The 25,085-nt window shown below is 36.6% G+C and overlaps 1 protein-coding gene across 2 annotated transcripts in view; it reads left to right on the top strand.

Moving 5' to 3' along the window:
- NAA25 (N-alpha-acetyltransferase 25, NatB auxiliary subunit) overlaps positions 1-25,085 on the top strand; it is a 73,639-nt gene that overhangs the window by 38,152 nt on the left and 10,402 nt on the right. For both annotated transcript variants that reach the window (XM_079942591.1, XM_079942592.1), the window contains exons 13-22: positions 9-98; positions 3,906-4,086; positions 4,777-4,876; positions 9,841-9,992; positions 10,532-10,657; positions 14,712-14,955; positions 15,383-15,506; positions 16,911-16,976; positions 18,849-18,946; positions 20,715-20,825. In XM_079942591.1, the coding sequence (XP_079798717.1) occupies positions 9-98; positions 3,906-4,086; positions 4,777-4,876; positions 9,841-9,992; positions 10,532-10,657; positions 14,712-14,955; positions 15,383-15,506; positions 16,911-16,976; positions 18,849-18,946; positions 20,715-20,825 (1,292 nt within the window). The remainder of the gene's footprint in view (positions 1-8; positions 99-3,905; positions 4,087-4,776; positions 4,877-9,840; positions 9,993-10,531; positions 10,658-14,711; positions 14,956-15,382; positions 15,507-16,910; positions 16,977-18,848; positions 18,947-20,714; positions 20,826-25,085) is intronic.

Genomic DNA, 25,085 nt, shown 5'->3' with positions numbered 1-25,085 from the left:
CCCTATAGGGAAATCCTGTTTGAAAACCGAATTGCAATTTTCAGACTATTACTGTCTCCTTGCTGTCCATGTGCTTATTGATATATGGAGAGAAACAGGTAAAGAGCAGTGATTTCAGTTTAACTTTACTCTTTGTTTTTATTGACTATAAATCCTTAGACTAAGTATATAATCCAAGAATTTGATTTATGCTTTTAGGTTTTTCTTCCTTGCCCTTCTCCAGGGTGCTTCTAGAAGAACCAAAGTCTCCAAGTATCCTCCTCTCTGTAATCAGGATAATCTTAAATCAGTGGATATCTGTTCTGTTTTAAAATATTTCTGCATAGTGAGTAAACAGCCTATTACAAAGTTACAATAATTAAAATACAGAGAAACTGATTCAGATATAGATGTATGGGTCCATGGAATGAAAGAGCCATTTTTGTTCACTTCAGTTTATATAGGAAAATATACTTTTTTTGGAATATAGTTCAGATTAGCCCATTTAAGACAAATATATACTGCATGGTAAAGGAAGCTTCATGAGTCATTAAGCAAGAGAAGGATGATTCAGCAAATGGTACTGAGATTGCCTTTTCTTTAGGTCTCACTTTCTGACATTTTCTCTTATTAGCAGTTTTTGAGAAAAAATAACTTTAGCTACTTATCGCATATTATTCATGAGAATAAACTGCAGAAGAAACAGGGCTGGGAGACAGTGCTGTGCAAGACAGACACAACCCTGCCCTCATGGGTCATTTAACCAAGCACTCAATTTTGATACTATCTTCTCATGCTTAAAATCCTTCAGATATGCCCTATTTTCCTGAGGATAAAGGTCAGCCTTATTAGGATGGTTTACAATGCTCTCTATAATCTAGTGTCTGTCTACATCTCCAGATTCTTAGTACTTAAGGCCCTAAATCTACTTTTTTTTTTTTTTTTTTTTTTTTGCTACTATCACTGAACATCATGTTACCTCTCTTTGAAATAACTTTCTTACCTCCTTCATCTCACTTTTACTCAAACAGTGCCTCTGACAAGCCTGTCTTGATTTCACCCCCTTCCTCATTGCAGATTTTATGCCCCTTCTGAACTTTTGTAGGACGTTGTGTATATCCATATGATAGTACTTGTTATACTGTATTGTACCGGGGATGGGGATGAAATCCTTTTCATCAGAGTACTTGGTATCTGGAACCCCACATTCAGGAGGTTGCATAGGGCTGTAAAAGTCATCTTAATGTAAAACCATTAATGAACTGACTACTTAGTAATTTGGCCCCTACTCGTACCCTTCCCCACTTATTCCTGGCATCTATTCTTGCTCATAGTGACTGTGGCTTTGCTAATCTCTTGGTTTCGGAGCAAGATATCTGACCATATAATAGTAATAACAGTTAACAGTTGTGGATCATCAGGCACTTGAAAGTGCTTTATATGAATTAGCTAATTTTAAACCTTGTAACAGTACAGTTAAGATCGTTACAGTTTTACAGATGTGGGAAATACAGGGCAGAGAGAAAGAAGTTAGGTGGGTTGTCCAAAATCATACAGTGCAAATACATGGGAAGTTCTAGATATTATATATATATAGATGCAAGGTTTCTTGAAGTCAGTGAAAGTGATGTTGAATGTTCCAGTTGTAGGCTGGAACAATAGTCATTGTTCAAGGTGGATATGACAAAAATTAGAAATGTATAGAAAATTGGTGAGGATGTTGAAAGAGACTGATTTGAATGTGACAGGATTAAGAAGAGCATTTTAAGGTTAAATTGATGATGCTCTCAAATATTTTTTGCAAAAAAGCATTTCTTTATGATTGTGCTACAAAAATAAAATGGGGAGTGAAGGATGCCATTTTTTCTCCTCTAGTTTTATTGAGCTATAATTGATACATTACATTGTATTAGTTTAAGGTATACAATATAGTGATACATTGTATTAGTTTAAGGTATACAATATAGTGATATATCGCAAAATGATTACCACAATAAGTTTAGTTAAAGTCCATTACCTCACATAGCTACTTTTTTTTCCCTTGTGATGAGAACTATTAACATCTACTCTCTTAGCAACTTTGAAATACACAGTACAGTGTGGTTAACTGTAGTCACCATACTGTACATTATATCCCCAGAATTTATTTATCTTATATCTTTTTATTATATCATTTTGTTATATTATAAAATTTGATTTAAAAAATTCTGTCCCCCAAATCCTCATCAACCCTTGATGCTCTTTGATTTGGCATAGAGTTGTAGTTATATTCTAAATTTTGCAAAATAAAATAAGATGATAAATGTCATCATAATGTTGGGTTTAATAGTTCAGAAGTGTAAATTAAACCTTTTTTTTTTTTTTTTACTATTTACTTTGAAATTTTGTTTCTATTTAAAAGAGATCTTCAAGAAGTTTTTTAAAAAAATTCTGATATTGGTTATCCTTGAATAAGTAGGACTTAAAAAATTATCTATTATCTATAATTGTCCAACTATCTCTTCTACTCAATTCTGAACCTCTTGAGGCCTGGAACCACCTATGACTCTTATCTTTGGGTGTTATATCTAGTGTTACTGCAGAGTTTAGGTCACTGAGTGTTGAATTAAATAAAATTATGATTGTGAAGACCAGGGAGCAATATGGGAAAACACAAAATCGGGTGTATGCCATGATTACTACTGTGTAAAATTGTGCTGCAAAAATAAAATAGGGAGTGAAGGATGTCATTTTTTCTCCTCTCGTTTTATTGAGCTATAATTGATACATAGTAACGTTATGTATACATAATTGATCGTTCAAAAGCAGTACATTAATCACAATGGTAGTTTGAGTAGATCATGGGTGGTTTACGTAGTTTAGGTAGGATTATGGATGATATTTATCTAAATCCCCAATTTTTGGTTATGTCTTGTTTCTTTTGGAAAAAAGCATATAGAATATAATTTTAAAAGCTCAGTGCATGGAGCTTTTTTGTTTTTTTGAGGGGGAGCTTTTTATTTTAGCTGTTTTTTCTAACTAAAAGTAGCTCGTAAAAATTTGGCAAATGGTTTATTTTAATCTCGCTTTTCCAACTTCCAAAAGACTAACATTTTTGCATAGTTCCTTCTCTCTTTCTCTGTGAATGTTTTAAATACTTGAGATGAACTCTTCATACTAGTTTGAATTCTGTACGTTTTACTGATCATTATTGCATAATTATTTTCCCTTGCTGTTAAAAACTCCTTGTTAACGTTAAATGGCTGTATGGTGTTTCCCTGTGTGGGTGTAACTACAGTTTACTTAATCATCCCCCCATTATTAGTACAGTGAATGTTTTTGTATATAAAGCTTTATCTGCATTTCATATTATTTTCTTCAGATAATTTCATAAAAGAGAAATTACTTTTTCTTTAAGAATATTGATGCATGTAACGTTTTGAATTTTAGTAGGCCAAAAATGTGTATCATTTTAGTTTGGTTATTAATGAGCAGTTCTTTTTTCAAATATTAGTTGACATCTGTTAGTAGAGTTACATGTGGAAGAAAAATGATGTCAAGAGAAAGCATCTGTCTGGGGTCTTGTAGAGAAAATCCTGTACTGGGAAGGTTGGTGGATTCTACTTCTCCTTCAAAGTCCATCTCTTCTCAGAATCTAGGATCCTGTGAGATTCCAGACTTCTCTTTAAGACCTGGCAGCTCAAAGTTTGCATCATTTTTGCAGATGCAGGTTTAAGAACTGAGGTAACTATTGAGGGACTGTTTTTTCAGGGAAATTCCCTATTTTGGTTACAGGTGTGTATCTAAAATTTGTTCTCTGCCACCCAACCACATCCTTAGAATACTTAGGGGAGGTGATGGTGTCAGTTAGTTTTTATTTTTTAGTTTTGAGAAACCCCCATTTGCTGTCAAGGTCTGTGGATAATGCTGTTATATTTTGGTTCTAGGTGATGAGACCGCTGTGTGGCAGGCCCTGACTTTGCTGGAAGAGGGACTAACTCACAGCCCGTCCAATGCTCAATTCAAATTGCTGCTTGTTCGAATCTACTGTATGCTGGGGGCATTTGAACCGGTGGTGGATCTGTATTCCAGCCTTGATGCTAAGCATATCCAGCATGACACCATTGGGTTGGTAGTATATACTCTGAATAATGAGCAGCCAGCTACAGCAGTGTGGGGTCCTCATATATGGAATTCTTAACATTTTGATTTTAGCAGAAAAGTTGTTCCCGGTATTAAGCTTTGTAGATTAATCACCTGTTATGACCCATTGCAAAGCAGAAAGAGTTTTATCTTTCTCAGCATTTTGTGGTAATTTCAAATGTGTACAATTTAGAAATGGTTAAAAAAAAAAGTTTTTCCCAGATACAGGTAACAGTTATATACTTTGAACTCTTTTTCTTAGCACACATTGTTTTCAAGTCTTTACTTCTGCCTTGCAGTTGAGGTTGACACTTGTATGTTGACCCCAGAGATCCTTTGAATTTGTATTTTGACTATTCTTTGTGATGAATCAAGGGTATTTTCTCTGTGTCCTGTAGAGCTGTTTTAGGAAGACAGTATTCTGTTCTCTAACAACTTGTGTTCCATTAATCATCTGAGTGTAAGAAAGCATGGCATAGAGCTTTAGGTCTCCCACAAAACTGAATTAACTTTGCTGTTTTTTAAAATTTGATTCTGTGAATTAGATCATTTCTATGGCCGCATGTTTTAACTTTTCGTATGCTTAGCTGTTTTTCTACCATAGTAATTTGAAGTGTAGTATTTGATACTAGAGGTGGGTAGGTATAACCTTTTTTTTCTTTCCTTCCGACCTAGTTACCTTTTGACCCGATACGCCGAATCCCTAGGTCAGTATGCTGCTGCATCCCAGTCCTGTAACTTCGCGCTCAGGTTTTTCCACTCCAACCAGAAAGATGTAAGTGAAAAAAAATTTTATTTTTTAATATGGTCTTGGCCTGCTGAAAGAACATGATTCAGAGAGCATCTTCCCTCGGGTCACAAGTACACATATTAAGGTGCACCACGCTGTACTCACATGTGCCCTTAGTCTATAGCTTACTGGCCAAGGCTGTTAGGTAGAGGTAAGGAGTTTTTGTGTTTGTTCGTAAGGGTATGTTTAATAGAATCCATAAGAAGGTGCATTTAAAACTAGGTATTAGCAGAATATGAAGTGCCTCTTAGGTCTGTGTTTTAATCTCTAAGAGACTTTCTAAGGGTATAAGAAATAGCCCATAAGAGTGTATAGCCTGGGATGCCATATATGATTTTGCGATAGCAGTTGTTCTCGCTTTTATTGATTTCTGAAGTTGATAACCACCATGTTCTTTATCAACAGAGTATACTTATCTTTTCTTACAATTATAAAATTGACCAATTCAGGACACTTTAAGAAACTTAGGTCAGTAGTATGTTTTTTAAAGTAACAATAAATAAGATAGAGCTTTTATGTGCCATAATGAAAGGATGGGATTTGCACCATATTTTTCACTGCAAGCAGATGTGATCTCCACTTGTCAGTTAAGCAGAAGTTATTGTGGAAAAAGTATATGGTCTCTACTCAGTCGAGGTATGTAAAACCATCCAGGAACATATGTGGAGATAAGGTGCCTCTCTACAGTGGTCACACTACCTGCTTGCTTCTCATGTGCTTCTAAGACTCATCACCTGGAATTTCGCCATGCCAGGTATCTGCCCATAGTGTTCCATTTTTCATGGTCTGACAGCAACTAAGAAACTTGGCAAGGAAGCTGGTTTCTGAGATTCTTCTTGGCAAAGCACTCATGAGGATTTTTTAAAAAACCCATTTGTAAATATGACTGCTATACCTAATTTATCTTCCATCTAATTCTTTAAGCTTGTGTTAAATAGAAAGCTGGGACAGGGCAAAAGCATTTCTGACCAATAGAATATAGGTTTATTGTTCTCATCTTGCAATAATTATATTCTGACACACTTCAGGTCATGGCCTAGAGGGCTGGTGTAGCACGGGGTTGTGATCTTTGCATCATCAGTTGGCTTTTGAGCTCTATCCCTTTCCACCCATGGCTCCACTTCCCAACAGTGATTGTATCTCTGTTCAAACCTCATTTTGTGCCCTAGCTTCTGATCAGGGAGAGACAGAAGTGGGCATCAGCGTTTAAACATATTGCTCAGAAGCTGCTAGCCTGGCTTCACTGTCAGAAGGGCATCTCTAGGACCTTGGTTCTAAAATCTCTTAGCATAAGTGGGCAGTTGAGTTATAAATCTGTGAGTTTTCACTGTATATTCAAGTATCTGTGCTTGAGAAAAACAAATATCGTATATTAATGCATGTATGTTGAATCTGAAAAAATTGGTATAGACGATCTTGTTTCCAAAGCAGATATAGAGACATAGACATGGATACCAAGGGGGAATGGGGGAGCGTGGGATGAATTGGGAGATTGGGATTGACATATCTACACTATTGATACTATGTATAAAATAGATAACTAATGACAACCTACTGTATAGCACAGGAAACTCTACTCAGTGCTCCGTGGTGACCTAAATGGGAAGGAAATCCAAAAAAGAGGGGATATATGTGTACATATAGCTGATTCACTTAGCTGTACAGTAGAAACTAACACAACATTGTAAAGCAACTATACTCCAATAAAAATTAAAAAAAAAAAAAAGTATCCATGCTTGCCCTTCTCTGTTTTCAAGAAGTTTCACTAACTGAGGAAAAAATCAAAAGAAAAGTGTATTTCAAATCTCATTATTCTGGCTCTGATTACTGTGTTTCTAAGGAAGAGGTTAAGTAAACATTTGATATAGTGAAGAATCCTTTTCAAACTTTTGTTTCTCAAATAGCTTGATGTGGATGTGGGGGGTAAATAAGGGGTTAATCCAAGCCTGGTGTTTGGTTTTACTCCAGTTTTCAGTCATCCAGCATTCTAGAAGAACTATATTGTTCGTGAGTTGGTCAATAAAGGCACATTATTTTATACTAATAAAAATCAAGCTTTAATTTTTCTTCCCACAAATACTGTGTCTGAAGAAGTGTTTTGAAAACAACACACACACACACACACACACACACACACACGCACACGAAAGTATTGTAATAGGGAAAGGAGATCCCCAGGAGTGATATGAGAGGGCATGTTGTCCTCAGTGGCTTTTTGTATCTTTGTTTGATATTTTGCTGATGGTTGTGTGTGACAGGAGTGACTAATTCATCTGAATGTATGTGATGCTGAAGCTGATAAAAGTAAAGCATTTTATTAATCTGGGACTAGGACTCTCTGCTTGAAATTTATTTTTATTACTACTAACTAAGAAAACAGCTATTTAATCACATTAAAGTAGATAACTGGGGAGAGAGCATGGAGGGGGCTAGGTTCTGGAGGTAAAAGCAAAACACAGTACAGCAAGGAAAACATACTTTAAACCGTAATGCCCAGCCCAAGTCCCAGAATAGGAAAATGGAGACTGTGGTGTGGACTGTTTCCTACAGGAGTTTGAAGCTAAGAAAGATCACGATTGTAGTGTTACACTGTATGTGTTAAACCTTCTGATAGTATTAGAAATACATCTCTGGAAAGCTAAAGCTCTATGCTCTACATCTTTTATTCTTGGTAGTTTTTGGCACCCCCAGATGGTTTTTCCTTGAGTGACTGATGTATTTCAATTACCAACTAGCTCTTTGAAAGAACATCTACTCCTTAAATGGAAATCTGCTTTGTAAGGCTTTGTGCTATGGGATTGAAAGTTGTATTTGGAAGGTCGATGTAGGGGTTTTCTTTTTGGAAAGGTCGTTGTCTGCTGTCATCTTATTTGGAATAGAGTTTTATAATATAAAACTAGAGTTTAGATTTACATATCTCCAAAAGTAACTTCCATGTTCGTACTTTAAAAAAAATTGCCTTTACAAGTCTGCATTTTAGGTATTCATGAAGATCATTATTCAAGGGTTTGATGTCCATGTATTTCGCTAATTTTTACAGTGACCAGGGTTCATTTCAGGAATCCATATGGGATCTCAATAGCCTCATTGGTGCATAAATGAGTAGAAATGGGTACAGACAACATTCTCTGATATTCAGAAGTCTTTAAAGTACCCATGGCTTCCAGTTTTGCCTGCAGTTCCAATAGGTCGTTGTTTCTTCAAATCATGGTGCTTCCTCAGTCTGTCCTATTGGTAGCTGCCCAGGCCCTTTTCTAGCTCTGCAGTGATACTTTACTGCAGTATTAAAGGAGGACTATCTTAAAAAAAGAAGCCAGAGAACTATAGTTGCCTTCTTAGTTTGTTAAAGGACTGCATTCCTTTTTTGTGGCCTCTTATTTTTCTATTGCCTTTTTTCTAAAGTGGTATTCCGTGGACCACTCAGAAGTTAAAACTTCCTCTGCACTTGGTAAGGCTGAGTTCTTTCCTTTAACCATAGTATATTTTGGAACTGTAATTAATAAATTTGATTGGAATCACCAAAGTCAAATTTTTATCCTGATTAGTTGCTGGATCATATGTTACTAACCAGCCGTTTTTTTCAAACTGTAAGGTCCTGTTGCAAGGGCTGTTGGTAAACCTTGCTATGTTTTCCAAACCAAGAGGCCATTGGATAGGCATATGTGTTTAGGGTATCCTGGCCTCTTCTTGACTGAGCGTATCACTGTCCTTTAATCAAGCTAGAAGGTACACTTGAGCTTTTTCAGATAGTCCTTCTTTAAACCTGCAGGATCACAAGTAATCTTTTTAATTTTCTTGTGTCCGTCCGTCTTTAATTTCTCCAGATACTGCAGGCAAACAGCTCGCCGAGGTGTCCCATGGGGGTTTAAAAGCCGCATCGAATGCAGTTGAATTAGCGCCCGTGGCGCAATCCCGCGGCCTGAAATGAACCCTGCGAGGCTGTGTATCAGAGGGTATGTTGTTGACTATTGGCCTATTTTCCTATTGGGCAAATTATTCGGTCATAATGGAGATGGGGGCAGAGCTGACTGAGGCTGTGCAAAAAGACTGTCTTTTCTAGAAAGGATCTTTGGGGGCAGACATCAACTTTGAGTTTAGTACTTTACTTAGCCCAAAAGGGTGCCCTTCTGACTTCCGATCCTGATGGCATAGGCCCACACCCATGAAATGTTCTTCCCTGAGATTTTCTTCTGTTGTGCCAGAATTTCTGTTTAGGATTCTTTATCTTGCCTCTGTTCATGTTTCATCTGTATATATGTATTAATCTAATTAAAGCACATGTGGTGTATGTTATGGGATTTTCTAGCATAGTAGTTTGGATGGACAGGTAACCTGGTTTTTGCATTTTCTGTCCTCAGAATGGATGATGACATGAATTTTTATAGGTCTTTTGTTTGGTGTCTTCTATCTTGATGCAATACACATATTCCTATGTTTGTGATATATTATTCAGAAGTAAACAAAACCAAGGAGCAGCCTGTCTTTTTTCTGAAGGACAGTAATTTTTATTTGTGGTGGTGGTGGGATGGTTATATTATTCTGGTATTTTGGGAACTTTGTATAAAACAAAGTTTATCTTAGATGCAGAAAAACATGGAGTAATATCCCTTCCACAATGGCACTAACCAAAACCTTGACTGATGTGGTATAACAAAACCTTCAGTCCTGTTGAAATGAACATAACTGCTAGGAGAAAGTCTACATGGTGGTAGCAGCAGCTAAATATTATTAGTAGTAATATTAGTGAAGAAGACATTTGACTCCAGTATAGGATAGAAGAAAAATATCATTTTTAAAAGCTGATATTCTGTTTGGTGACCAAGAACTTTAAAGATTAGATTCAACATCTTAATTTTAGTTTGAGTGTTGTTTTGTTTTGTCTGGCAAGGTATGTCTTCGTTACCTGACATGTGAAATGTTTATACCAAGGTGATGTCTTTCCTTCCCAGACCTCAGAATATATTATTCAAGCTTACAAATATGGTGCATTTGAGAAGATCCCAGAGTTTATCGCTTTTAGGAACAGGCTGAATAATTCTCTTCATTTTGCACAAGTCCGTACTGAACGGATGTTGTTAGACCTTCTACTTGAAGCAAATGTGTAAGTATTGCACAAGAGCTAATAAGGAACTAAGAGATTAGATCAGATGCTGAGAGCCATTAATGGGCCTCATGGGTGTCATTAGCGGGCTTAAGCTAAAGAAAAATGGGAAAAAAAAAATGTAGGAGGGGACAGGGAAGAAAGGGGAAGGTGCCTGTCATGGGGAATGCTAGGGTACTGCCAGCACCATCCCAGGTTCCATACAGAAACCAGCTAGGCCATGGTCATCATCCCTGGCCCATATTGTGTTTACAAGCTTCCCCATACCCTGCAAACATGGGATTTCAGGAATTAATGCTGATGAACTTTATTTTGGTTGGGCCTCCGGATGCCTTTCTTTTGCTGTGTAGCAGACCAGAACCAGTGCTTGGTTCTATTTCACGTTATATGAGCTTTTACTTCCTAATATTAAATAAAGCCTTCCTTTCTTCCTTCACTCTTTCCTTTTCTCTCTTTCTAGTAAAACAAAGTCCTGGCTAACATGTTTTCATGACTATTTTATTATTGAATAATACTTAAATAAATTTTCATTATCACAGATCAACCAGCTTAGCAGAAAGTATAAAGTCAATGAATCTTCGGCCAGAAGAAGATGACATTCCATGGGAAGCCTTGCGAGACAACAGAGACTTAAATGTTTTCTTTAGCTGGGATCCAAAAGACAGGTAACTTGAATTTAACCCCAAGCAATTTATTTTTAAAGAATCAAGATGAATTTAAGAGTTTTATATATTATATTATATATTATGTATATATAATAACATTTTTATTGTAGGGATCAGAAAATATAGGTAAGCCAAAGGAAGAAAAGAAAACCTCACCCCTATGTTGAGATTACTGGTTAATCTAAAAGTTAATTCCTCCTTCACAGCATACATGAAAACAGATTCCAGATGGATTAAAGATTATATGTTAAAACTTAGAAGAAAATATAAAAAATATTTTTAAATGGTTGGGACAGTCTTTCTCAGCATTACATCAGATCTGGAAACAAAGGATTTGACCTGTAAATATTAGTCTTCTATATAGAAGTAAATTTGTTAACAAGTTCTAGAGGTAGCTGGTAAATTGGTAAATTTCTTCATATATATTAATATCCTTCACATATACAGAGAACTCAATAAATCAATAAGAAGTAGATAAATGAAAAACAAATGGGGCAAAGGGTTTAATAGGAAATTAAAGAAATGTACTTTACAGCAATAAAGATTTGTATTTTAATCTATCAGACGAAGATGTAACCTATCCCATAAAAAAAGATTAATCCTTGTTCTCAGCTAGGTTATGGGAAAGTGGTTGTTGTGAGTTTATATGGCAGTAAAACTTTATATAACCTTTCTATAGGGAATTTTAGTTATATGTATCAAGATTGAAAAGGCTGTGTACCATTTAATTCAGGAGAACCACTTCTAGGAAAGTGGAAACTAAGGAATAAGTGCACAAGTATGCAGAGACATGTATAGAAGGTAGTTCTGAATATGCTGTAATTTGGGGGCTGCCAAGACTACATTCAGTGATTTGCCAGGACTCATGGGATTCTACATGTAGTTGGACTCACAACTAAGTTGTTTTATAACAAAAGGATACATGACAGGATCAGCAAAGGGAAAGACATACAGGTGGAGTTCAGAAAACTCCATGCACAAACTTGCAGTGTTCTCTCCCTCCTATGAAGGAATATACTGAGCGTGTGCTCCTTTTTCCAGCAGCAAAAAATGCGGTATTTCTGTGCAATATTTCTGCCCAGAGAAGCCCATTAAAGATTTGGTGCCCAAGGTTTTCATCGGCTGGTGATGTAGGCACCCTCAGTCTATCTAGCATGTACCAATATTTCAGACTCCCAGAAGGAAAGCACTGTTCACCCTTAACCACATAATTTGTATGAACAATCTAGGCAGGTGAGCCACTCTTGTCATTTAGGGAATGGTTGGCCTGCTAGGTTCCCAGACATCAGACAAGGGCCAACCTTGCAAGTAGGCCCTTCTGAAGATAATAGCCTCACGGTTGCTATGTTAACTTTTTTTTTTTAAAGAATATTTGGTGGGGGGATTATTTATTTATTTATTTATTTTTGACTGTGTTGGGTCTTCGTTGCTGTGTGTGGGCTTTCTCTAGTTGTGGTGAGTGGGGGCTACTCTTGGTTGCAGTGAGTAGGCTTCTCACTGTCATGGCTTCTCTTGTTGTGGAGCACGGGCTTTAGGCACGCAGGCTTTAGTAGTTGCGGCACGTAGGCTCAGTAGTTGTGGCTCATGGACTCTAGAGCACAGGTTCAGTAGTTGTGGTGCACAGGCTTAGTTGCTCCGTGGCATGTGGGATCTTCCCAGAACAGGGCTCAAACCCATGTCCCCTGCATTGGCAGGCAGATTCTTAACCACTGCACCACAAGGCAAGCCCTGTGTTAACTGTTTTCTGTACACACTGTCATAAAAAGATGCAGTTTGCAAAATAGTATAAACACTGTGAACCCATTTTATCTGTTTAAAGTATATTACATAAATATTTGTAGTTCATTTTCGTACATCGTATTGCAAAAGTCTGAAAGGATCTATACCAAGCATGTTAATATTGTGGGTTCTCCATCAGTAGTAATATTGTAGTTATGACTTGTTGACATTTCCCTTATAAACTTTTTTTTTTTTTTTTTGCGGTACGCGGGCCTCTCACTGTTGTGGCCTCTCCCGTTGCGGAGCACAGGCTCCGGACGAGCAGGCTCAGCGGCCATGGCTTACGGGCCCAGCTGCTCCGCGGCATGTGGGATCTTCCCGGACCGGGGCACGAACCCGTGTCCCCTGCATCGGCAGGCGGACTCTCAACCACTGCGCCACTAGGGAAGCCCTCCGTTATAAACTTTAGTTTTGAATTGTTTATGCAGAATAACTGGATTTATGTTGTGTTAGGCTGAAAGTTGACAATTTTGGCTACCATTTGTGGATTTTGACTTAGATTCATTATGCATATCAGAATCTTTTTTTATAAGAGCATGGAAAAACATTTGTTGTAAACTGCTCTTTAACAAAGAATATTTAGTTTTTTTAAACATAAAGTTTGACTGGCAGTTAATAGTGTGAAGCAGATCATATTTGTATTGATTGAAAATGAAACTTAGAAACTTAGGTTTTAAAATCTAATTTAAAATCTAGTGACAGTGCTTAGCTTACTATTATTTATCATTTGAATCATCTAAATTTAGTGAGAATATTAATTGAGAATGTTTTTCTTTCTAATTTTTATACTCTGTAAATCACGGCCTTAAAAATAATAATGCATAATGAAACAATTCCAACATGAAAAGTGTTTTTTACTTTTGTTACATAAAAATAATTTGAGTGCTTACTTAATATACCTTGAGTGGTTATCTAGTAAATCACTAAATAGATGGTATCACTCAACAAATAATGTTATTATTTTCTGAAGGAATAAAGATTTCCAGTCATTAAACAAAAACTAAATAATCAAGTGTTCTGTATCAGGAATTCTAAATATGCCTTTCTAAGATCGTTTTTATGTGTCATTTTTACCCTGAAAGTTTTAACTAATTGAAGTGATGGTTCAAAATAAATTTTAGAAAACTTAGGATAGCATGGATTCTGTTCCTATAACAGAATCTCAGTGGAATATTTTTCCCAAGACTAATACAAATTTAATCTGATTTTTTTAAGACTTTGTTAGCTTCCATTTAAATGATAGTATAGGGACTTACCTGGAAATCAGGTCCAATGGTTAAGACTCCACCTTCCAATGCAGGGGGTGCGGGTTTGATCCCTGGTGAGGGGTGCACATGCTGCGGGGCGCAGCCAAAAATTTTAAAAAAAAGGAAAAAAAAGATAGTACAAGCATATACTCTTTGGGAGCATTTTTTGTTCTTCAGACAAACAGAAGTGATTTTAATAAGGCTTAATAATATTTAATGGCAAGCTTCTGTTCTATTTTAAAAATCTAGTCTTTTGACCACTTTGACTTTTTAAATACATGACATCTTTACCAAGTACACTGAAGGTCTATTATAGGGAGAACTGGTTGGGAGAAAATAAAAGTTTTGATTGTAAGTCATTCATTTAATTAAAAAACATTGCAAATACTGCATGTTGTTATTTATATAAAATCAGATAAAGGACATTCTTGTCAGGTTCCAAAATTTGTATATACTTTTAGGTCATAAGAGTTAATAGTTTTATTTATTACTTTGTAGATTATGTTATTTATGTGTGAAACAAAGCAGGAAAATATATTGAGAAAGAATTTGTTTATGGAGGAGTTTTTTAATGTGTTACATTTCTTAAATGTAAACATATATTTCTAATGCGTACTTAAGTAATGTTTAAGGAAACCAAAGTAATGCATTGTTGTGCATGTTGGCAGTCAAAAATAAAACCATTTTGGTGGTTAAAAAATATATATATATTGTGGGTTCTTGGTTATCAGGTCCCATTTTCCTTTTACTTTTTTTACTTTTCTGTCATTTGAATTTTTTATATTATGTATTTTATCATCAGAAAAATGAATCTCATGTAAGGGGAAAACGACCTGTTAGGTAGGTTATCTTTCCCATTTTATGGATACCGAAATGGGGACTTGGACTGTTTTGGTTTGTCCAAGATCATTCAGCTATTAAATGACAGCTGAGACCATTCAAAGGCGTCTTGACTGATGAAAGTGAACTTTGAAAGCTTTAAAGTTAACATGAATAAAATGGATGGTTTGTGGATGTTTCTTTTTAAGGGATGTTTCTGAAGAACATAAGAAACTTTCCTTGGAGGAGGAGACAATGTGGTTAAGAATCCGTTCCTTAACCTTGAGGCTGATCAGTGGACTTCCAAGTCTTAACCATTCTGTTGGGCCAGAGAACTCAGAGAAGACCACTGAGAATGGAGTATCCTCCCGGATTGATATTTTCCGTTTGCTCCTTCAACAGCTGGAGGTGGCCCTGGAGACGGGAAAGCGATTTATTGAGAAGGACATTCAGGTATCATCAGTGCGTATTTACAATCAAAGCTGCAATAATATGTGACTGTCTTTTTGAAAATAGGAATTGGGGATGGGTGAGTAGTAAAGAACAGTATTTTGTCCCACTTTATGGCATCTACAGGAAAAAGACAAACTTTTTAAACTTGGGGAATTGCAGATGCTTCCTCAGTATCCAAATTGGATAGTGAGGAAAAGCAAAATAGCTTTTTTGTGATGGTAAACTTTTTAATACCTGTCAACAAATTAATACAGCGTTTCTGTTTTCACCATAATGATTTGGTTATTATTAGCTTGCTGATCAGTGCTTTGTAACTTAATCATGGAGATAGATTTTTATCCAGTTCCTTGTTTTCTCATTTTGTATTTTATGAATTTAAATTTCAGTGGATTTAAAGAACATTTAAAGAACTTTTTTTCCTTTCCAGTATCCTTTCCTTGGTCCTGTACCTACCAGAATGGCTGGATTCTTTAATTCTGGCTGTTCTCAGTGTCAGACCAGCTCTTTTTATCTTGTTAGTGATATTTATGAGCTGGACATCAATGGTTTAGGTAAGTGTATACTTGCATGAGTATGTTTACAGCGTCTTTGTCACTGAAAACTTAGTAAATGCAACAAAATATCTATAACCTCACATATTTGGAAAAATTTGGAGGAGATGGGAGGTGGAAGCTGTTCTGGAATCTCTGGTTTGCTATACAAGAAAGTCCATTAAACAGTTTACAAAATAATGTTTAGAAGCTTAAGTCCATTCCATATTTTTTTTTAATCCGCCCTGCTGCGCCCCCCACACCCCACCCCCGCACCTCTAAATGCTGCTCACTCCCTTTCCCTCATTTTCCCACTTTTGTTTTAAGTCTGTTCCATATTTAAAATCATTTTTTAGGGCCAAAAGTTGAAGAAATCCTTGATTTGTTGAAATATTGTTGGATTTCAAGTTGAATTCTTTTCATTCATTCATTTAAAAATTTTTTTTAAATTGAAGTATAGTTGATTTACAATGTTATGTTAGTTTCTGGTGTACAGCAAAGTGATTCAGTTATACCTGTATATATATACATGTATTTTCATATTCTTTTCCATTCTGGTTTATGATAGGATACTGAATATAGTTCCCTGTGCTATGCAGTAGGACCTTGTTGTTTATCTGTTTTATGTCTAGTAGTTTGTATCTGCTAATCCCAAACTCCTAATTTATCCCTCCCTCATTCCCCTTTGATAACCATAAATTTGTTTTCTATGTCTGTGAGTCTGTTTCTGTTTTATAAATAACTTCATTTGTATCAGATTAAATTCTTTACTTAAAAATGAAGGCCTAGGGACTTCCCTGGTGGTCCAGTGGGTAAGGCTCTGTGCTTCCAATGCAGGGGGCCGGGGTTTGATCCCTGGTTGGGGAACTAGATCCTGCATGCATGCCGCAACTAAGAGTTTGCATGCCACAACTAAGAAGTCTGCATGCTGCAACTAAAGATCCCGCATGCCACAACAAAGACCTGGTGCGGCCAAAATAAATAAATAAATATTTAAAAAAAGAAAGAAGAAGGCCTAAACTTTGTAGAGAAAAGATTTTTTTCTAAGCTGTCAACCCAGCGAGAGTCACAAATACCATATAGGTCATGTTTTTTTGTTTGTGTTTTGTTTTTCACAAGTCATAAGGCTTGTGGATCCTGTCATTTAGAGTATTTGAAACACATAGATTTCTGGTCCTCCTAGAGAATCTTAGGTAGTGCTTTTGGCAGAACAGTAATTAATACCTTTCTTTGCCTTTTTTCTTTCCCTTTCTCTTTCCTTTTCTCCTTTTCCTGTCCTTCATCTTTCTCTCAATAATGGAATTTAGAGGCCTGTGGGTCTTAAGAGAAAACAAAATGTCCTTGCCTATGCTTCCAGGTATTGGTCTTGCTTCTTTATCTTACTAAAAATTGAATTGAAAGTTTTTCATTGTGTTTCAATTTTAGAGGATACAATGGAGATCCAGGAGCGAGTAGAGAATAGTCTTAAGTCTTTACTAGAACAGTTAAAAGGTAAGTGGTCTTACTGTGGATTCCCATATTGTATCTGATTGTCTGACAATAGCTCATTTTTTCATACAAACTTGCAAGAGGTTTTGAAAAATAATAATACACACATTTTTGGTATTTTTAAAGACTTTGTTTCTAACTTTAAAAAGTTTTGATTACAAAAGTAGTAGACACCTATTGTAAAACAGTACACAAGTGGGTATGGTCTTTTCCCCTTTCCCAGCCCCATTCCTGCAGAAGTAAGTAGGTACGTGCTGTTGGCACTTTGCAGTCTGTATTTCTACATACCACCTAAACAGTCATATGTGTGTGTATGGAAATACATAGTAGTGATTTTTAAAAAAAATATATGAAAACGTATAATACATGCTTTTCTGGCTTTAATTATTTGTTATCTTGGACATTTTACCATGTCAGTTATATACACACCCCATTTGTTTTAAGGGCTGCATAATATTCCACAGTATTGTATCAGTGTACCAGATTTATTTATATGCTCTAAGTACATAATATATTATGTATAACAATGATGACATAAATATCTTGGGACACAATTGTTTGGGTACTTATTTGAGTATTTCCTTGGGGTTAAATTCCTAGCAATGAAATTATTTGGTAAAGAATATACATATGCATTTTCTTTTAACTCTCTCAAATACTTAAAAAAATTATTATTATTTTATTTAACTATAGTTGATTTACAATACTGTGTTAGTTTCAGGTGTACAGCTTCAGATTCTTTTCCATTATAGATTATTGTGCATTTTAAATCTATAAGGGTCTTTCTTTTTAGGAGCCTAAAAAGTCTTTTTATTTTGTTGCTCAAATGAAGACTGAGAATTAAAAGATGATCAGGATTATGAGAATAAAACCTGGTACTTGTTATGAAGGTGCATTTCTACCATGCACATTGGTCTTTTAGTCTATAATGGCACAAGTTCTTTTAAACCATCCACTTGAAGTCTTATTTTTATTGTGCCAATGGCCTATCTCTGGAAAGGCGTAGCTGGTGTTTATTTATTTTTTAAACAGTTATCCCATATTTTATTTTATTTATTTTTTAAAAATTATTTATTTGGTTGCGCTGGGTCTTAGTTGCGGCAGGCAGCCTCCTTAGTTGCGGCTCACAGGCTCCTTAGTTGCAGCACGTGGACTTCCTTAGTTGTGGCATGTGAACTCTTAATTGCGGCGTGCATGTGGGATCTAGTTCCCTGACCATGGATTAACCCAGGCCACCTGCACTGGAAGTGTGGAGTCTTAACCACTGGACCACCAGGGAAGTCCCCGTAGCTGGTGTTTAGACCCTAGAATATATAATTTATAAGTCTGCCTTTTATGTTTTGAAGACAATAGAGCAGTAGTTGTGTGGCTTTTTAAAGAGCTTAAAATAGGACTTCCCTGGTGGCACAGTGGTTGGGAGTCTGCCTCCCAATGCAGGGGACACAGGTTCAAGCCCTGGTCCAGGAAGATCCCACATGCTGCGGAGCAGCTAAGTCCATGAGCCACAACTACTGAGCCCACGTGCCACAACTACTGAAACCCGCGCGCCTAGAGCCTGTGCTCCACTACAAGAGAAGCCACTGCAATGAGAAGCCTGCGCACTGCAACGAAGAGTAGTCCCCGCTCGCCACAACTAGAGAAAGCCTGAGGGCAGCAACAAAGACCCAATGCAGCCAAAAACAATAAATAAATAAAATAAAATAAAATAAAGAGCTTAAAACAGATATTCTTTGGTGTTTGTTTCATTGGGGTGGGGGAGCTTTCTGGGTTAAGTCTTTATATTTGCTTATTCTTTATTAGATTGTGCATTGTGTTCCTAAAAATAACATTGAAATAAAAGCTGAATAAAACCATAAACTATTTTTCTGTTTTCAGATGTCTTTAGTAAATGTAAAGGTGATCTCTTAGAAGTTAAAGATGGTAACTTGAAAACACATCCTACTCTTTTAGAAAATCTAGTCTTCTTGGTTGAGGTATGTTTTTGTTCTCTTTGTGAAAAACTCAGTTTTCCTTAATTGTATGCAGGATTAATTTTTCAAAAATGAACAGGTAATAGGCACCTTATGCCTGTAATTTAACCCTTCACTCCCACCTTTTGTTAATTGAAAAGCAATTTCAGTTTTCTGAACTAATTCCTTCCAAGGGTATCAGGAGAATTTCATTCATAATGTTAGGGTAAAACTTCTTGAAATTTGCTTTACAAATCTTTAAAGATTCCTCAGATTCACTGCAAATCTAGCTCTCTTCTGTTCATTTTCCTTTTTGACTCAACTATCATGTAGTTTAAGTTAATTCTGCCAGCTTTCTAAATTTGTTGCTGCTGTTCACTAATTGCTGAGATTCTGCATTATGAAAGAGAATCCAGGAGCTGATGTAGCAAAACACTTTTTTTCTTTTAGCCAGAGAGAGAAAGAAGGATCACAAACACTCATAATCCATTATCTTTTTTCCGTTTATTTTGTCACATGTTTATTTACTTTCTTTTTCTACTAGTCTGTAAGCTTCCTGAAGGCAATATTCTCTGTTTTGGTGACATTTTAAGTGCCTAAGAGATACTTAATGAGTGAATGAGAAATAATTGCGTGTATATATGTACATGAATACGCTGTAGCATAGGTGAAGACGTGTAAACACCTAACTTAATTCAAAGGAGAATATGTGCTGACCAACTGGGGAGATTTCTTCATACACAATTTAAGGTTTGTAGGTGAGGCAGTATCTTACCTGGATGGAGAGGTGGGTGGGGAGAGGCATATTTTACAGAACCTTTGGATTCCATACCTAGGAATTTGGACTTTTCACTTCAGTGAAAAGGATGTTAATGGATCCCCATCTCCTGCAAGGAAGTGAAAGAAAATTGGGCTGAGTAGAGCAGATGTCCTGAACCCCCGGGCCACGGACTGTTAACCAGTCTGTTAACAGACTGTTAGGAACTGGGCTGTACAGCAGGAGGTGAGCAGCAGGTGAGCGAAGCTTCGTCTGTGTTTACAACTGCTCCCCATCACTTGCATTACCGCCTGAGCTCTGCCTCCTGTCAGATGAGCAGCGGCATTAGACTCTCATAGGAGCGCGAACCCTACTGTGAACTGTAGGATCTAGGTTGCGTGCTCCGCATGAGAATCTAAATGCCTGATGATCTGAGGTGGAGCTGAGGCAGTGATACTAGCACTGGGGAGTGGCTGCAAATACAGATTATCTTGAGCAGAGAGGTTTGACTGCACAGAGACCATAATAAATCAGTTGCTTGCAGACTCATATCAAAACCCTATCAGTGAGTGGCAAGTGAACAAACAAGCTCAGGGCTCCCACTGATTCTGCATTATGGTGAGTTGTATAATTATTTCATTATATATTACAGTGTTATTATAATAGAAATAAAGTGCACAATAAACGTAATGAGCCTGAATCATCACCAAACCATCCCCCCGTCCATGGAAAAATTGTCTTCCACGAAACCAGTCCCTGGTGCCAAAAAGGTTGGGGACCACTGGAGTAGAGGATGAGTTTAGAGCTGGGAGAGCCAGAAGAAAGAATAAAGACAGTATTCTGAGTGGGAGATGAAGAAGACCTGGATCAGTGTGGTGATTGTAGAAATTAGAGAGTGGAGAGTTACAAGAGAACTTGAAGAGATTTGCATAGAAGAGCTGTTTGCATAGAATTTGTATAGTTCATAATCTTTGTTATTGATAGATATCTTGAGTGTAATCCTTATTGATGAATTTGCAATTTTTCCTCTTTCAGACTATTTCTATTATCCTTTGGGTGTCCAGTTACTGTGAGAGTGTCCTGCGACCATACAAATTAAATTTACAGAAAAAGAAGAAGAAGAAAAAAGAAACCAGCATCATCATGGTAATAACAGAGAAAACACAAGTAACAATCTGGCTGCATGCTGCCTTTTCTTTTCACTGTTTTCCTGCATTTTGTAAGAGATCATAGGACCCAATATGCATTCCTTTTCTCTCCCCAGCTTTTAAAAAAAAATATACACCTGCAGAAAAGCTGGAAGACTAGTATAATGACACCCAGACATCCTTACCTAGATTCACCACTTGTTAACAATTTGCCACATTGGCTTTATCTCTCCCTCTCCCTCTCCCTCTCCCCCTCCCTCTCCCTCTCCCCCTCCCTCTCCCTCTCCCTCTCCCTCTCCCTCTCCCTCTCCCTCTCCCTCTCCCTCCCCCTCCCCCTCCCCCTCCCCCTCCCCCCCCCTCTCTCTCATTCTCTACCTCCCCCACCCCCATTTGTTGAACCATTTGAAAGAAAAGTACAGACTGTGATACTTAACACACCAGGGTAGAACAGGGGCAGTCTCCTACAAAACCATAATACTCAAGATATTTTTATACTCAAGATATTTAATATTGATACAATAATATTATAATGTCCATATTAACCTTTTCCTTGTTATCCCAGTTACATCCTGTATAGTCTTTTTCAAAATACTAGAATCCTACTAAGGATCTGACACAGCTTTTAGTTGTCATTTCTCTGTACCTTTCTTTCATCAAGCGTACTTCCTTAGCTTTTGTTTGTCTTTATTATTGAAAAGTCTAGCAAGGTTTTTGGTAGACTATCCCACAGTCTGGATCTGGCTAATTGTTTCCATAGATTTAGGTTAAACATAGATGCTGTGTCCTTTTTAGCAGTTAAATTAGGAGGCACTAATGTTGTTATGTCCCATTATTGATAATTTCAGGTTTAATTATTTGATAAAGGAAGTGTCTGCCGGATTTCTTTATTGTAAGAGTGTCTTTCCTCCCGTGTAATTAATCTGTGAGATGATGCTTTGAGACTCTGAATATTCTGTTCCCCACCAGCCTTTCACCCACTGGTTTTAACATCCATTGTTAGTCTAACTTGCATGAATCATTTATTTCTTTGGTGGTTCCACAATGGTGATTTAAAAAAATTCTACCAATCATTTATCATTTATTAACTGGCATTCTGTAAAAATAGAGCTGTATATTTTTAATATCACTATTTTAGTATCACTGTGGACTCATTCTTTTTTAAATTTACCTTGTAAACCATTATCATCATTTTCTTTTGGATGCACAGATTTGGCTAATGGGAGCCACTTTAAGCTGGTTCCCGTCCTTGAACATTGGTCTTTGAGCCCTTACTGTCTGAAACAACAAAAATGCTCCAAGCACTTTGTACTCACCCACTGAACTGAAATCAGTCATTTTTTTCAATGAACCCTGGTTCCTTTATGGGGAATGGTATTCAAAATACCAAGATCTAGTTGTTAGGTATACTAATTGCTATTAGAGTTTTACTGTTTCTAGTTAATGGCCATGAAGAGAGACAGGAAATTTATTTACACACACACACACACACACACACACACACACAGAGTTTTAAATAATTAATTCTTACTGATACCTCCAGTTTTAGTCCAATATCAGTGTTCTTCCTTCCATTCCTTCCCTCATTCCATATTTGTAGTTTTCTTTTCAGAGTAAGAACCATGGTTCCCAACAGCATCAATATATTTATTCATTTGCTGTTTTACAATAAATACTAAATAGTTTTGGAATTAGTACATTGGTTCCACTACCAGTTCCAATAACAAACCCACTAAATAAAGTTCAAATTTTTGCATTTCTTTTTTGTCCTTAGAATATGTTCCAGTGAATGTAGACAGTTGAGGTACTCTGTAAAAGCACTGGAATTAAAAACTCAGATTATATTAGTGTGATGCAAATAAGATTCATCTATTTCTGTTTGTATTCAATTTTGGAGTTTCCTCCCATCTTAATTGATTTAATTTTTGCATGTGTAAAACATTAACATAATTTATATCCTTTTCATAAGGAAAGATGTTTAGGATTTATTCTCTAATGGCATGCTGTTTTGTTAATGTTCGAATTTATCTTATTATTAATGGAAGATTTTTGTTCACTGTAGGAATATAGTAACATTGTCGTTTGAAAATGTTGATGGATTTATTAGTAATATTAACTTCCTGCACAATTCAGTAACAATTTTAGATTTGACACTTGTCCTGAGTGTTGCCATTCATTCATTTCTCTCCTTCACTTTGTTCAAGATAATTTAACAGACCATGAGTGCAGTTTGAAAGAATTGATCAGAGTTGTGTGATTACTTTCTCTTCTAATGAAAACCTACACTCCTAGTACTTGTCAATAGCTTTTGGTATTTGAATTTTGTGAGAGTTTTTGTAGTTATTGCTTTTCTAATTTCCAAAAATGAGAATAGCCGCCTATTTTTCTGATGGTCAGTGTAACCTAAATATATGAATAAAGTGAAGATCACCCGTTTTCCCAGCAAACAGAGATAGCCACTGCATACAAACCAGAATCATGCTCTGTAGAAAGTTCTGCAACTTTGCTATTTGTTTTTGTTTTCACTTAATAGGGTATCTTAGACATCTCTTCATTTCAGCAAATATAGATGTATCTCATTACTTTTAATGGTTATGTACTATCCTGTTATATTAATATATCATAACTTATTCCCATTGTTGAATGTTTAGTTCTGATTTTCTTTTAATATTATAAATAGTGCTGCTATTAAAATATGGACAGGGCTTCCCTGGTGGCGCAGTGGTTGAGAGTCCGCTTGCCGATGCAGGGGGGCGGGTTTGTGCCCCAGTCCGGGGGGATCCCACGTGCCGCGGAGCGGCTGGGCCTGTGAGCCATGGCTGCTGAGCCTGCGCGTCCAGAGCCTGTGCTCTGCAGCGGGAGAGGCCACAGCAGTGAGAGGCCCGCGTACCGCAAAAAAAAAAAAAAAAAAAAGGACAAACACAAGATGAATTTATAATATGATTTCCTTAGGCTATCTCTTAGATCTGACATTACTATGTATACAGGTTTCGCTGCTATCCAGAAGTATAGCATTCCTTTGAAACCTTTCGTAAGCCCAGGTGGCATAAAGGGAAGAAGCAATTACCTTAGGACAATGGATGCACAAAGTAAATTGAGATAAAGCACAGATGCTTACAGACATAGTTCACCGCTGTGGCGGCTTGATGTTGAGTGGCACTTCCGGTGCCACTCTTGCTGCTAAGGGTGTGCGCTGCTTCTGTAACAGCTTGCTGCAAACGCTTTTCGCCGCCTTTTTCCTGTGAAAGCAAAAATCCTCTTTGGATTTCTTTTGGTTAGCCAAAACAGGTACTAATGTAGGTCTTTCGTGAAAGCTAAGTGGCGTGAAGCGAACTTTCAAAAAGCTGGAGTTACCTGTTTTTACATTCCCCAGTGGTGTGGTGTGTCTGTATCCTTACCCATTTGATAGGCAAACATTGATACTCTCCTTTTTCCAATTTGCGTTAAAAAAATTCTATTGATGTTGCACCTTCAAAGAAGACTTCTTGAGTGAAAAGCTGGCCTTAACTAGTTGATTGGCTAGGTTTCTTGTGTTTATCTGTTTTTTAAATTGTATCACTGCTGGGATTTCTTTGATATTGTTTCTGTCTTTGCCCAAGTTTCCTATTGTGGTGGTAGTATTTTTTCCATTGATATGTTTTGAGCTATTAGACTCTTAACATAGTAGTGTTAACACAATCCTTTTTCATATATGATGCAGTTTTTTTCAGTTTGACATGTCTTTTAACTTGAGTGATTTTTTTGTCAGTATAGTAGTTTTTAAAAAATAAGATTTTTTGTCATGCCTAACTCCTTTGAATTAATGCTTAGATCATTGGTTTTATGGTTTTATCCTTTTTCTAATGGGATTTGGACTCCAAATTTGCTGCTAATCACCACTTTATGTTTATCCCACAAATTTGGTACTTCATATCTTCATCTGACATAGCAAACATTTTTTTCTAATACTTCTTGTGATTTATTCTTTGACCATTGTTTTGTTTAGGTGCTATTCAATAATTTCCAAATGTATGGTGATTAAAAAATTTTTTTTAGTTCTTGTATAATTTTTAAAGGTTACTTTCCATTTACAGATATTACAAAATATTGGCTATATGCCCCATGTTGTACAATACGTCATTGAGCCTATCTTAACCCAGTAGTTTGTACCTCCCACTCCCCCACCCACCTATTGCCCCTCCCCCAAGATTTTTTTTTAACAGTTCTTAGGTTAGTATTATGTTTAGAAAGACCTTTTCAATTTATGATCGCAAAAGCCACT

The sequence above is a fragment of the Stenella coeruleoalba genome, assembly GCF_951394435.1.
Source record: "Stenella coeruleoalba genome assembly, chromosome: 14".
Classification (NCBI taxonomy): domain Eukaryota; kingdom Metazoa; phylum Chordata; class Mammalia; order Artiodactyla; family Delphinidae; genus Stenella; species Stenella coeruleoalba.
The sequence above is the reverse complement of the archived record's forward strand: the minus strand, read 5'-3'. Positions and strand labels throughout refer to the sequence as shown.